Below are 15,088 nucleotides of genomic sequence, written 5' to 3'. Positions count from 1 at the left end.
TCTACTTCTGATTCAAATAAGTTTGTTTCCATTTTTCTCTAATGGGAGGAGCAATGGCTGTGTGTTCACAAAACACTTGGTGTGGAAAAGCGCTGTGGTAGTCCACACTACTGTTCATCAAATATTTCCAGTTCTCTTTCTGGACACATGATACATCCTTTCCCCATTGAAGTTAGGTGTGATCATGTGATTTTTTTTTGTCCAATGAAATGAGACCAGAAGTGACATGAAGCTTTAAGAACTAGTACATAATTTGTCACATTTCGTTTATCCTGCTGCAGCAACTCTAGAAGCACAGAGATGGAGCCTCTCTTAACCTAAGTCCCTGAGTGAGGACAGCATAGAGCCGGGCCCCTATCTCCCTTAGTTGACCTGCTCATAGACATGTAGCATGTTTTATGCTACTAAGATTGTGGGGTTATTAGATAAGCATGACCTAGCTTATCCTGAATAATATAGTCTTCACCCCAATACAGTGGGCTTTGGAGTGGTAACTAAAAGAATGTAAGATTTGATGTGCTGATATTAGCTCAGTATTTCTTTTCTTTTTTATGGAAATATTTATTGTACACAGCTTCTATAAGATAACTCATCTCAAGGTGATTAGAAAGAGTCGTTTTCCATGTGTCAAAATACTTTTCTTTGAATTACAGCCTTTTCTTAAGACATTCTGATATACTTCTATAAGATGTCCTTACATCTGCCAACAATAGAGTTATTTCTTGAAAGCAGTGACCATCGGCATTCATTCTTGCATTTATTCTTTTATTCAACAAGCTTTTATTGAATACTCATTATTTGCCAGGTGTTAAGATTATGAATATGTTCAAGGAACTCCAGATAGTTTGGTGGAAGTGGCAGGAGGCAAGCGAGGCCAAAAACTGTAAAGCACTGTGTTCCCCTGAAGTCTAGATGTTTCAGTGGTTTCATAAATGATACCTATTTCATTTAAAAATAGTGTAGCTACATTTAAAACTTAGCTTTACAAATACCATATCCAAGGTGATATAGACCAAATTTTAACACTTTTGAGACCACCAGCACATTACCTTATACTGATTACTTAACTTTTTTTTTTTTGCAGATCTTAGAATAAAGCTGCTTCTCCTCTCACTATCAGTATGTTCTTTAAAATTCCTCCAATGCACCAAGTACCTTCTTTCCTCATGGCCTTTGCACATACTGTTATCTTTTCCTGTTTTCCCTTAATTTAGTTCAGGAAATTATTGGATGTCATATCTATTGAGATTGCTGACACTATCTTCATAGAAAGGATTATATTTTTCTATGTTATATTGTTGTGTTTTTAAAAATATGTTATTAAAGTTAGAAGTTTCTCTATCATAGCTAGTATAGAAACTATTTAAGAAATAAGAAATTAAGCACTATCAAAAAGTTTAATTATCCCAATTATCATAGAAAAAAGATTTTTTTCATCACATTACCAGGTGGTTTCAAGCAACTATTATTTACAAATTAAAAAATTAAAAGCTGAAATTATGTTTCTAGTCTTCATTATAAAAATTGGAATATCTTTTGCAAAGGTAGCACAGAAGAATAAGGAAGACAGCAAGGTGCTCTTATGGTTCTTTCTCCCATCACCTTCTGCCTTTTCATTCTAGGGATTCTTCAGCAAGCGCCTGAAAGGCTCCATCAAGAGGACCAAAAGCCAATCAAAGCTTGACAGAAACACGAGCTTTCGGCTTCCATCTCTTCGTAATGCAGATGACAGGTAGGAAGTTAATTTGCTTAAAACAGAGAAAGCAGTTTTACAGTGGGTTTTGATAAGGCATCTTGATCTTCTCTAATTTTGCATTGATGACAATTGGAAAGATCTAATACAAAATTTACTTTTTGTCTTGTTCATGTTGAGGCAAGGTATAAAATGTTGGTTCAAATACCCAACCACGAATCTTATAATACTGGAGAGTGTGTGAATACTTAAGAACTAATTTAAGAATTAGTTGTGTTTTTTCTGTAGAATCAAGTGCTAGTGGTCAGAGGTGTATCTTTCTTTTGTAGAATGGCTATAAGGGATGATGATGATAGCTAACATTTTTTGAGCACTGCACTAGATGCTTTATATAAATTGTCTTGCTTAATCTTTATAATAACCCTATAAGGCAAATATTTTTACTTTATAGATGAAGAATCTGAGGCACAGAGAGGTTAAGTAATCTTGCCCAAGGTCATACAGCTTAGTAGATAGCAAAAATGGTATCTAAACTTGGGTAATTTGGCTCCAGAATCCATGCTCTTCACTGCTACATTGTTCTTTGTGTACAGCATATGGAATCGGTCTTATTGGTCTGCATACATCTAGAAGACAAGTATGAAAAGGAAGCCTGGATTTCAATAATTAGGACTACTAGCTTGAGTAAATCTCAAATGCATAGCTCGCTAAGGATAACCTAAAATCGTTGAACGTGTGCTAGGACACATTTTTATTTTATTTTATTATTATTATTATTTTTGGTGAGGAAGATCAGCCCTGTGCTAACATCTGCCAATCCTCCTCTTTTTTTTCTTTTTTGTTTTGTTTTGTTTTGTTTTTTGCTGAGGAAGACTGGCCCTGGGCTAACATCCGTGCCCATCTTCCTCCACTTTATATGGGACGCCGCCACAGCATGGCTTGCCAAGTGGTGTGTCGGTGCACGCCCCAGATCCGAACCAGCAAACCCTGGGCCGCCGGAGTAGAGTGCATGCACTTAACTGCTTGCACCACCGGGCCGGCCCCTAGGACACATTTTTAATGCTTCATGTCTTCATAATGTTCCAAATTTAGGAAATGATACTTATTGTATCTTGACACGTCATTCCATCACCAATATTTATTGAATGCCTACTATGTGCCAAGCATTTTTAATGTAGTCTGTCATGTAATACAACCCTAGGTACTATTATTATCCTCATTTTACAGATGAGGAACTAAGGCAAAAGAGATTGAGAAACATGCCCAAGGTCACATAGCTACTAAGTGGTAGAGCTTGGATTTGAACTCATGTCTGCCTTTCATATTTGATACTCTGATTTATACTTGGGGGATTTTTTCTTTCAGTAAGAAGTTATCTGTATAACAAACAGAAATACAGATTATAATCTCTGTAATGGCATATTATAGATTTACCAGGCAGAGATTTACTCTCCTTGTTTTATAGATGAAGTAATTTGTCCCCCTACTGAGTTGATGAGAGACTACTGCTTTATGAGCTCTTCTTACCCCTGAACCACATTAGAGCTGCTCTGTGAAATTTGCAAGTCGGTCCAGTTTGCATTATAATTGTATTGTTAATTACCTCTTTTATACCTTTTTGTTTTAAGGTAATCATAAAAAAACTGATTTTTTTCTTCTCAGATCTTTTCCTTAGATTCCTATTATTCTACAACATTCATCATTGTAAGAATTCAAAATTTCAGCATTTTATAAATAAGTCTCAATAAAATGGAATGACAAATTTTTTCAGAATATTGGTTTTAAGAACAAGGATGTTGTGCATCAACTAAAACACTCTCAATTCAATAATCAGTTTCTTAAACTCTGCAGCATCATGTGTAAACTTGGGAGACAAGGAGATATTTTTTATAGGTGTATTTTATTTTTTAAACTTACACTAAATGTCACTTTTTAAATTTCAAACAAATTGCTCTCTCCTATTCCATTTTTCTTTACTTAGCCTAAAGGTATTATTGGGTTGAATTAGCAAGAGATTATATTCTCCTAGAGTCTCTCATATAGCTATTATATAGTTACTGCATTTTTAGCCTTTACAATGACCTAAATTCATGGTATGTGCCTTCCATGCTGTTCTGCTTTAATCAATAGTAATATCTTTCTATCTCAAATACAGCGTAATAAAAAGGTGCTAGTAAATCTCAAAGATTAGACAACCCGTTTTATTTTTCAAGTCCATTTGAATTATACAGGTTTCCTGCACAGAAATTTTTCAAAGACTTTATTCTTCTTGTTTAGGGATGTACTCACTAGAGTTTGAATGTGTTACAGTTTTTTTAAAAAATAGGCTCTCTTGCCTTCAGCTTATCTGAAGACACAGATAAATAGAACTAAGGTACAAAAGGTTAATCAACTGAAAGTTCTTTGAATTGGAACCCTTACAGGTGTGACCAAAGATTTCCTGAACATCCCTGGTTTTCTTGGGTCATATGCTGAAGTCAGGCCATTTTTTCCAACAGGATATATAGTATCCAAATCTAACTAGCAAAACATTTCTATTCTTACATCAAATCTACGGAAACTCTAGGTAAACCTAATAAGGAGCCCCTTTTTTCAGTTTTTAAATTGTACAGTAAAATACACGTGTCTTTGTTATTTAAAAAAAAAAGTTTTAGTACGTAAGTACAGAGTTAAAAACTAATGTCCGATTTCACTTTTCCCGTCTCCCCGTATAAACAACCTCATTAACATTTTCTATATTTTCAAACTTCTTTAAAAATCCGTACATAAATGCACACATAGGTATGTTTTGTTTTCATATAAGTGAAATCATATTATACGTATTACTTTGTAACTTGGTTTTTAGTATAAATAATTTGGAGAACTTTATTTGTCAGTACATGTAAGTCTACATCATTCTCTTTATCAGCTGCCTTCTTGGTATGCTACAGTTTTTTATAACATACCTACTTTGCTTCTCTGTTAATGGTTATTTAAATTGTTTCCCCTTTGTTGGCACAAAATAGAGATGTAATGAACATTTTTAACATGTACCTTTTTGTCTCTATATGATTGGGTCAGATTTCTGAAGTAGAACTACTAGGTATAGAGCATGCACATTATCAAATTGTCCTTCAAAAAAGCAGTACTAATTCCATTCCCACCAACAGACAACAGATTAAGATTACTTTTATCCTTTAAACAACCGTTTACATTTTATCAGTGTAATGGATGAGTAGTAATAATAAACAAGTATATGGTATTTACTATGTGCCAGCACTGTTCTAAGCACTTTACATAAAGTAACTCATTTAATCACCATAACATCAAGCCCTGGTTAAGGGGCCATTGCTCTTTGTGGGCTTTTTCCTCTGCCATCCTTAGGATCTTCAAGGATCTCTTTATGAACACAACATAGCTACTGAAGCTCTAGCCAGAGCATCCATGTTTCAGGCACCAAAAAGAGGGACCTGTGAAAGGGCACCTGTCTTCCAGATAAATTATCTCCCTTTAAAGCAATTTCCCAGAAACCCCGTCCGTTGACTTCTCTTTATGTCTCATTGCTACTTTCATCTGCAAGAGAGACTGGGAAATGTCATGCCTGGGTACATTGTTGCCCCTAATAATACAAGAGTCTGTTATTAAGGAAGGAGGGTGGGATGGACATTAGGAAGATAGCTAGCAGTCTCTGGCATAAGAGGGAGGTTGATTTACCCACCCACCCCCAGAACTCTGGGAAAGTTCGGCTCCACCCAGCTCTAGAAGGCCAACAGGCAGTCTTACATTTATCACATAGCAAATTTGAGAAACTGAACCAACCCAGATAAAAAGACCTACAAATACTGACATTTGCATTCCCTCATTACAACCCCAGCTGGTAATTCCACTTCTAAGTATATCCAAGAGAAGTGAAACATATGTCCCCACAAAAACTTGTACATAAATGTTCATAGCAACATTATTCATAACAGCCAAAAAGTGGTAATGACCCAAATGTCCATCAACTGATGCATACATATATAAAACGTGATATATCCATACAATGCAATATTATTTAGCCATAAGAAGGAATGAAGTACTGATACGTCCTACATCATGGGTAAACCTTGAAAATTTTATTCTAAGTGAAAGAAGCCACTCACAAAAGACAATATATTGTATGATTCCATTTATGTGAAATGTCCAGAATAGGCAAATCTATAGAGACAGTAGATTAATGGTTGCCAGAGGCTGGGGATATAGGGCAGGGGAGGTGATGAATAAAGAATGACTGCTGATGAACATGAGGTTTCTTTTCAGAGTGATGAAAATGTTCTAAGCTTAGATTGTGGTGATAATTGCACAACTTTGAATATACTGAAAACTGTATACTTTAAATGGGTAGATTTTATGGTATGTTAGTTATATCTCAATAAAGATGTTATTTTTTAAAAAAAACAACAGCTGGCCAGGAAGTACTCTTCAATGAAGCTCATCAGTCTATAAGCTCCAGTCCAACACACAAAGCTTCCATTGAGCTTTTTAGTACTTTACTCTTAAATATAAACAGATAGCCAAGAATCTCCAGATATTTGAGGAAAGCCTCCAACGTGAAAGACAGAGAGCAAAACAAATAAATGGGAGAGAGAAAAAAGAACCCAGAAGAAACAGAGACAATGCGTAGAGCCAAAAACAACTTCAAAGCATAATGAATATTTTCAAAAGATAAGATTGTGGATCTATGAAACAATAACAAGATGTTATAAGAAAAGGAACATCAATGAAACAAACAAGAGAGCTTGGAAATTAAAAATATAAAAGCTCAAGTCAAGTTACTCTTCCAGAAAGTAGAACAGAAAATGAGAAAATCAATCCAGAAGAGTCTAGTTAAAAGAGAACATAGAAAAACTTTGGAGAGAGGAAATTGTCAAAGAAATAATAAAGGAAATTTCCCCAAATGGAAAAACATAAACGTCCAGATTGGAAAGGCCACCAAATTTCTAGCACAGTGAATGAATGAAGACAAAAGACTCCCCCCAACACGCACACACATCAATTCACATCATCATGAAATATCAGAACACTGAAGCTTAAAAAAAAATCTTAAAAGCTCTAGAAGGAAAAGATAGCTTACATACAAAGGAGGAGTGGGATGATTGCATTGGAATTCTCAATAGAAATATGGAAAACCAGAAGTCAATGGAGCAATGTCTCAAAATTCTGAGTGAAAATTATTTTCAACCTAATATTCCATACACAGGGCAGTCCTTGAATGTCAGACTGAGGAGTTTGAATTTTATTGTATAAGCAATGGGGAGCCTCTAAACATTTATGAGCAAGAAAATGACCTATTTAGAATTGTAGTATATATAGATTAATTTAGCAATGGAATTTCAAATGACTTGGTTTGCAGAGACTTGGTTTGGAAGACCAGTTAGCAAAAAGCTATTGTAAGAAAGAATGAAGGCTCTAAGAGGGGTAGTGGCAGTGGGAATGAAGTGGCAGAGACAAGATAGGAGGAACATTTTAGAGGCAAAATCAATAGGATGTCACAAAGTCATCATTGTTCCAAAGCCATCTAATCAGATAAAAGCCAGTAAAGTGATTTCCTAGAATCAATATTGGCAGCATTTTCGCATTAAAGCCATGTCATGTTGGAGGGTGTTGGGATGGGAGAAGACTCTGATATTTTTGCCTTTCATTCAAATGTGCTTTGAAAAGTTTGAGAAAACTAGGAAATACTAAAAAACAGTGGTCATACTACATTGTCAGGCATTCCAGGATTCCCAATGCCTGTCAGCTGGCCAACCTTGCTCTCCATGTGCTACTTAAATTTACCAAAGTCTTAAGGCAAAGATAAGCACATGGAGTAGAATTTTCTCACCTCCTTCAAACGTCTCACAAATAAAAACCTTCACAGTAATGTCCTCAATTCTGAGACTCACAGACAAAGCGTGGTTTTAAAATATTCCACTTGTTCTTTGTCAGGAAAAGTAAGTGTAGTGTTCATTTGTAAGGGGAATTTTGGAACAATATTCTCAACGTCTTGAGTTTCTCCTCATTAGAAGTAACTTTTTTTTTTTTTTTTTTTTTTTTGTGAGGAGATCAGCCCTGAGCTAACATCCGCCAATCCTCCTCTTTTTTTTTTTTTTTTTTGCTGAGGAAGACGGCCCTAGGCTAACATCGGTGCCCATCTTCCTCCACTTTATATGGGACGCCACCACAGCATGGCTTACCAAGCAGTGCGTCGGTGCGCGCCCGGGATCCGAACCAGCGAACCCCAGGCCGCCGCAGCGGAGCGCGCGCACTTAACCACTTGCGCCACCGGGCCGGCCCCTAGAAGTAACTTTTTAATGTTTTATTTTGAATTTATATACTCACAACTTGTAAAAATAGTACAGAGAGTCTTACAAACCCTTCCCTCAGCTTCCCCCAAGAGGGATATCTTATAACTGTAGTATAATATCAAAACCAGGTAATTGACATTGGTACAATACTATGAACTAGACTGCAGACTTGATTCAGTTTTCACTAACTTTTATATGCATTCATTTGTATGTGTTTATAGTTCCGCGCAATTTAATCCTATGTATAGATTTGTGTAACCACCGCCCCAGTCAAGATACAGCATTGTTTCATTACCAGAAAAGAACTCCCTCTGCTATCCCTTTATAGTCATACCTGTCTCCTTACACCCATCCCTGTCCCCAGCAACCACTAATTTGTTTTCCATCTCTATACTTTTGTTATTTCAAGAATGTTATGTAAATGGAATCATAGAGTATGTAACCATTTGAGATTGGCTTTTTTTCACTAAATAGAATGCCCTTGAAATCCATCCAAGTTGTTGCATCTTTCACTAGTTTGTTCCTTGTTGTTGCTGAGTAGTATTCCATTGTATGGATGTACCAGACTTTGTTAAACTATTCCCCCAATGAAGAATATTGGGTTGTTTGTGGTTTTTAGCTGTTATGAATAAAGCTGCTATAAACAGTCATGTACACATAAGTTTTCACTTCTCTAGGGTAAGTGCACAGGAGTGCAATTGCTGGGTTGTATGTTAAGTACATGTTTAGGTCCATAAGAAACTGCCAAACTATTTTCCAGGGAGCTGTACGATTTTACATTTCCACCAGAAAATGTTTACGGGTTTTTTTGTGTGTGTGTCCCAAGAGATTTTCACCTATGTTTTCTTCTAGAAGTTTTATGATTTTTAGGTTTTATATTTAAGTCTATGATGCATTTATTTAATCTGTGGTTGTTTAAATAAAAGGCCTTGGCTCAGAACTTATTGATGTTCAGTTCAAGATATTAATCAAAACTGCAAACCTGCCCCAGCCAGACCAGTTACAGGGAATCTTCCTGCCTTTGGAGAAGGAAGTATTGTAAAGTACCACTTCTCTCCTCGTCTACTCTTCCCCTTCAGCTTACTAACCATGGTTTTAGGTGCCCTGCAGTTTTTGGGCAAGGGGAGACAGAAAGGAGGAGAAAGGAGATAAGAAAGTTCTAGTACTGTCTTAGCCTTCCATAATGCTCTCTGAGCCTGGCAGATGTTTAAAGTTCTAGTACTGTCTTAGCCTTCCATAATGCTCTCTGAGCCTGGCAGATGTTTTTTTGTTTTTTTTAATTTTTTGTTTATTGCAGTAACATTGGTTTATAACATTGTAAAAATTTCAGGTGTACATCATTGTACTTCTATTTCTGCATAGATTACATCATGTTCACCACCAAAATACAAATTACAACCCATCACCACACACATGTACCGAATTATCCCTTTCACCCTCCTCCCTCCCCACTTCCCCTCTGGTAACCACCAATCCAATCTCTGTCCCTATGTGTTTGTTTATTGTTGTTATTATCTACTACTTAAAGAAGGAAATCATACGGTATTTGACCTTCTCCCTCTGACTTATTTCACTTTGCATTGTACCCTCAGTGTCCATCCATGTTGTCACAAATGGCTGGATTTCATCGTTTCTTATGGCTGAGTAGTATTCCATTGTGTATATATACCACATCTTCTTTATCCATTCGTCCCTTGATGGGCACTTAGGTTGCTTCCAAGTCTTGGCTATTGTGAATAACGCTGCAATGAACACAGGGGTGCATGTACCTTTACAAATTGGTGCTTTCAAGTTCTTTGGATAAATACCCAACAGTGGAATAGCTGGATCATATGGTAGTTCTATCCTTGATTTTTTGAGGAATCTCCATACTGTTTTCCATAGTGGCTGCACCAGTTTGCACTCCCACCAGCAGTGTATGAGAGTTCCCTTCTCTCCACATCCTCTCCAACACATGTTGTTTCCTGTCTTGTTAATTATAGCCATTCTGACAGGCGTGAGGTGATATCTCATTGTAGTTTTGATTTGCATTTCCCTGATAGTTAGTGATTTTGAACATCTTTTCATGTGTCTGTTGGCCATCTGTATATCTTCTTTGGAGAAATGTCTGTTCAGGTCTTTTGCCCATTTTTTAATTGGGTTGTTAGTTTTTTTGTTGTTGAGATGCATGAGTTCTTTATATATTTTGCAGATTAAGCCCTTATCAGAAGTATGGTTTGCAAATATCTTCTCCCAATTGTGAGGTTGTCTTTTCGTTTTGTTGATGGTTTCCTTTGCTGTGCAGAAGCTTTTTAGTTTGATGTAGTCCCATTTGTTTATTTTTTCTATTGTTTCTCTTGCCCGGTCAAACGTGGTGTTTGAAAAGATGTTGCTAAGACCGATATCGAAGAGCGTACTGCCTATGTTTTCTTCTAGAAGTTTCACAGTTTCAGGTCTTACATTCAAGTCTTTAATCCATTTGGAGTTAATTTTTGTGTATGGTGTAAGGTAAGGGTCTACTTTCATTTTTTTTGCATATGGCTATCCAGTTTTCCCAACACTATTTGTTGAAGAGACTTTCTTTTCCCCATTGTATGTTCTTGGCTCCTTTGTCAAAGATTAGCTGTCCATAGATGTGTGGGTTTATTTCTGGGCTTTCAATGCTATTCCATTGATCTCTGTGTCTGTTTTTGTGCCAGTACCATGCTGTTTTGGTTACTATAGCTTTGTAATATATTTTGAAATCAGGGAGTGTGATACCTCCAGCTTTATTCTTTTTTCTCAGGATTCTTTTAGCTATTTGGTGTCTTTTGTTGTTCCATATAAATTGTAGGATTCTTTGTTCTATTTCTGTGAAAAATGTTGTTGGAACTTTGATAGGGATTGCATAGAATCTATAGATGGCTTTAGGAAGTATGGACATCTTAACTATGTTAATTCTTCCAATCCAAGAGCACGGAATATCTTTCCATTTCTTTGTGTCTTCTTCAATTTCTTTTAGCAATGTTTTATAGTTTTCGGTGTACAGATCTTTCACCTCTTTGGTTAAGTTTATTCCTAGGTATTTTATTCTTTTTGTTACAATTGTAAATGGGATGGTATTCTTAATTTCTCTTTCTGCTACTTCGTTGTTAGTGTATAGAAATGCAACTGATTTTTGTATGTTGATTTTGTATCCTGCAACTTTACCATATTCGTTTATTGCTTCTAAAAGTTTTCTGGTGGATTCTTTAGGGTTTTCTATATATAAAATCATATCATCTGCAAATAGTGACAGTTCCACTTCTTCCTTTCCAGTTTGGATCCCTTTTATTTCTTTCTCTTGCCTGATTGCTCTGGCTAGGACTTCCAGTTAAATAGGAGTGGTGACAGTGGACATCCTTGTCTGGTTCCTGTTCTTAGAGGGATAGCTTTCAGTTTTTCACCATTGAGGATGATATTAGCTGTGGGTTTCTCATATATGGTCTTTATTATGTTGAGGTACTTTCCTTCTATACCCATTTTATTCAGAGTTTTTATCATAAATGGATGCTGTATCTTGTCAAATGCTTTCTCTGCATCTATTGAGATGATCATGTGTTTTTTATTCTTCATTTTATTCATGTGGTGTATTACGTTGATTGATTTGCGAATGTTAAACCATCCCTGCACCCTGGAATAAATCCCACTTGATCATGGTGTATAATCTTTTTAACGTATTGTTGTATGTGATTTGCTAGTATTTTGTTGAGAATTTTTGCATCGATGTTCATCAGTGATATTGGCCTGTAATTTTCTTTTTTTGTGTTGTCCTTGTCTGGTTTTGGTATCAGGGTAATGTCAGCTTCGTAGAATGAGTTAGGGAGCTTCCCCCGCTCCTCAATTTTTTGGAAGAGTTTGAGAAGGATAGGTATTAAGTCTTCTTTGAATGTTTGGTAGAATTCACCAGGGAAGCCGTCTGGTCCTGGACTTTTATTTTTGGGGAGGTTTGTGATTACTGTTTCGATCTCCTTACTGGTGATTGGTCTATTCAAATTCTCTACTTCTTCTTGATCCAGTTTTGGAAGGTTGTAGGATTCTAAGAATTTATCCATTTCTTCCAGATTGTCGAATTGGTTGGCATATAGCTTTTCATAGTGTTCTCTTATAATCTTTTGTATTTCTGAGGTTTCTGTTGTAACCTCTCCTCTTTCATTTCTGATTTTACTTATTTGTGCCTTCTCTCTTTTTTTCTTGATGAGCCTAGCTAAAGGTTTGTCAATTTTGTTGATCTTTTCAAAGAACCAGCTCTTGGTTTTATTAATTTTTTCTATTGTTTTTTTGGTCTCTATTTCATTTATTTCTGCTCTGATTTTTATTATTTCCCTTCTTCTACTGATTTGGGGCTTTGTTTGTTCTTCTTTTTCCAGTTCCTTTAGGTGCATTGTTAGATTGTTTATTTGAGATTTTTCTTGTTTGTTGAGATAGACCTGTATCGCTATAAACTTCCCTCTTAGAACCGCTTTTGCTGTATCCCATAAATTCTGGCATGTCGTATTTTCATTTTCATTTGTCTCCAGGTATTTTTTGATTTCTTCTTTGATTTCTTCGTTAACCCAGTCGTTGGTCAGTAGCATTTTGTTTAATCTCCACGTATTTGTGGCTTTTCTGATTTTCTTCCTATAGTTGATTTCTAGTTTCATACCGTTGTGGTCAGAAAAGATGCTTGGTATTATTTCAGTCTTCTTAAATTTATGGAGACTTGTTTTGTGGCCTAATATGTGATCAATCCTGGAGAATGTTCCATGTGCATTTGAAAAGAACGTGTATTCTTCGGTTTTTGGATGGAATGCTCTGTGTATATCTACTAGGTCCATCTGTTCTAGTGTGTCGTTTAAGGCCAATGTTTCCTTATTGATCTTCTGTTTGGATGATCTATCCGTTGGTGTAAGTGGAGTGTTAAAGTCCCCTACTATTATTGTGTTACTGTCTATTTCTGTTTTTATGTCTGTTAATAATTGCTTTATATATTTAGGTGCACCTACATTGGGTGCGTAGATATTTACAAGTGTTATATCCTCTTGTTGGATTGTTCCCTTGATCATTATGTAATGCCCTTCTTTGTCTCTTTTTACAGTTTTTGTTTTAAAGTCTATTTTGTCTGATATGAGTACTGCTACCCTAGCTTTCTTTTCATTGCCATTTGCGTGGAGTATCTTTTTCCATCCCTTCACTTTCAGTTTGTGAGTGTCTTTAGGTCTGAAGTGTGTCTCTTGTATGCAGCATATATATGGGTCTTGTTTTTTTATCCAATCAGCCACCCTATGCCTTTTAATTGGAGCATTTAGTCCATTGACGTTTAAAGTAGCTATTGATAAGTATGTACCTACTGTGAGCCTGGCAGATGTTTAAAGCTGACTCGTCTATCATAGGGTCTTTGGGGAATTCTTCACAAGTGTTTCATCTCTGAGGAGCTCTCACCTATGGTTTATTGAGTTTGGCAGGTACACTTCTATTCCAGGTGTTCACTTGCAACTCCTCTCACAGTTTCTAGGAAGGAATTCTTGCAGTTCTAGTCTCTTCACCCTTCCAGCCCTCTGGTCCACAGGAAATATCCACACATCCTTTGCCCTGACAAACCTCTTAGGAGTACAGGTGAATCCAAAAGCATCAACCCTCTCAGGTTCTGCTGCCAACAGTTAGTCATTTCTCATCATCTAGATTTCCCAGATAAAATCAAACCTCACCCTGTCCGCATCCCCTACTCATATCCCATAGGGGAGAGGGGGTTGAGCCTCACAGCTTTCTCCAAAAGTTCTCTCTCACAAAATCCTTTCCCTTCTCCATACTCTGCCCACTTTTTATAGTCTTGTTCAGAGCGGTTCAAGGTAATGGAACTGGTTCCAAAACATTTCCTTTGTAAGTTCTGCAGTTTGTCTGGTACGACATTTTGGTATACATCTATTTTATCTTAGTGTCTCAACTGAAACTTCAGTTTTAATATCTCATCACATATGTATATAATACTTTCCTTAATTAGCATAGTGAACAAAATGCAACATAGCCCTATCCTTCCCTAACTCTCAGCATTATCTCCTACCACTCCTACCCAAAGCCTGTCATTACTTATCATACAGTTTCATATTTCTCTGCTTTTGATCTTGCTGCTCTCTCTATCCCAAAAGCCATTTCCTATTCCTACACCCTGATCTTTCTTGGGCTTACTTGTAATTCATACTCATGCAACAATACCCAAGTCAGGAGTCGTGTGCTCCCTGACTTCTTTTCCTTGTTCTTCCAGTACATCATCCTAAACTAAGTACCTACCCTACATACCCACCATGGCCAACTGTATATACCCTGTTTTAGGACTAACTACTTTCTATTGAATTTATCTTTTCATGTCTCTGCTTACTGCAGCAGATTGGAAACTCCTTGAGGGTGCAAACAATCTTTGTATATCCCCGGCCCCTAGCACAATGCCTGTCCTATTAAGAAACTTAATGTTTCTTGGCCTGAAACAGAAGGGAAGAGTCCAAACAAATTCTAGATAATAAAGAATAATCTTTTTCAATATGATGTACTTTGATAGAATGACAACTTCTCAGATATTGGATTCCAGGCCATTAATTAATCAATACAGTTTAGCTATAGATTATAGAGTTTCCCTTACCAGTATTTACTACTATGGGCCAATTAAGGATCCCTCAGTTTTGTGAACTGAAGTCCAATCAAAATTTCTAATTGTATCATGATAGCATTTTAAATTCATTAGAATGTTTTATCTTAGTAGAAAAAACATTATTTCCATACATTTATTCCTTCTCTTTTCATATTATTCCAGCAAAGAGTTTTTTCAAGAAAATAGCTATTTTGATCTCAACCAGATGAGTAATTTCCATAAAATGAACTAATGCATATCATATTGCTATGAAAAAGCTCTGTCTGCAGTGATAGGCCCATTTGTATGAAACTGTAGTTTATGAGATATTTGTGAAATCATAGATTATTGCATTTGATTCTCACAGTAACCGTGTGACGTATAGGAAGAGAAATCATTATCCACATTTTGTAAATGAGATAACTAAGGTTCAGAAAGAATAAATTATGTGTTCCACATCACATAGCTAGTGAGTGGTTGAGCTGACATGAA

At 36.3% G+C, this 15,088-nt stretch overlaps 1 protein-coding gene across 7 annotated transcripts in view; it reads left to right on the top strand.

Annotated features, from left to right (window-relative positions):
* RASAL2 (RAS protein activator like 2) overlaps window positions 1-15,088 on the top strand; it is a 391,607-nt gene that overhangs the window by 324,043 nt on the left and 52,476 nt on the right. For all 7 annotated transcript variants that reach the window (XM_058539992.1, XM_058539991.1, XM_058539990.1 and 4 more), the window contains one exon: window positions 1,623-1,732. In XM_058539992.1, coding sequence (XP_058395975.1) covers window positions 1,623-1,732 — 110 coding nt within the window. The remainder of the gene's footprint in view (window positions 1-1,622; window positions 1,733-15,088) is intronic.

This window comes from Diceros bicornis, chromosome 4, assembly GCF_020826845.1.
Source record: "Diceros bicornis minor isolate mBicDic1 chromosome 4, mDicBic1.mat.cur, whole genome shotgun sequence".
Taxonomy (NCBI): domain Eukaryota; kingdom Metazoa; phylum Chordata; class Mammalia; order Perissodactyla; family Rhinocerotidae; genus Diceros; species Diceros bicornis.
Note: the sequence above shows the minus strand (reverse complement) of the source record. Positions and strands in the feature narration are given on the sequence as shown.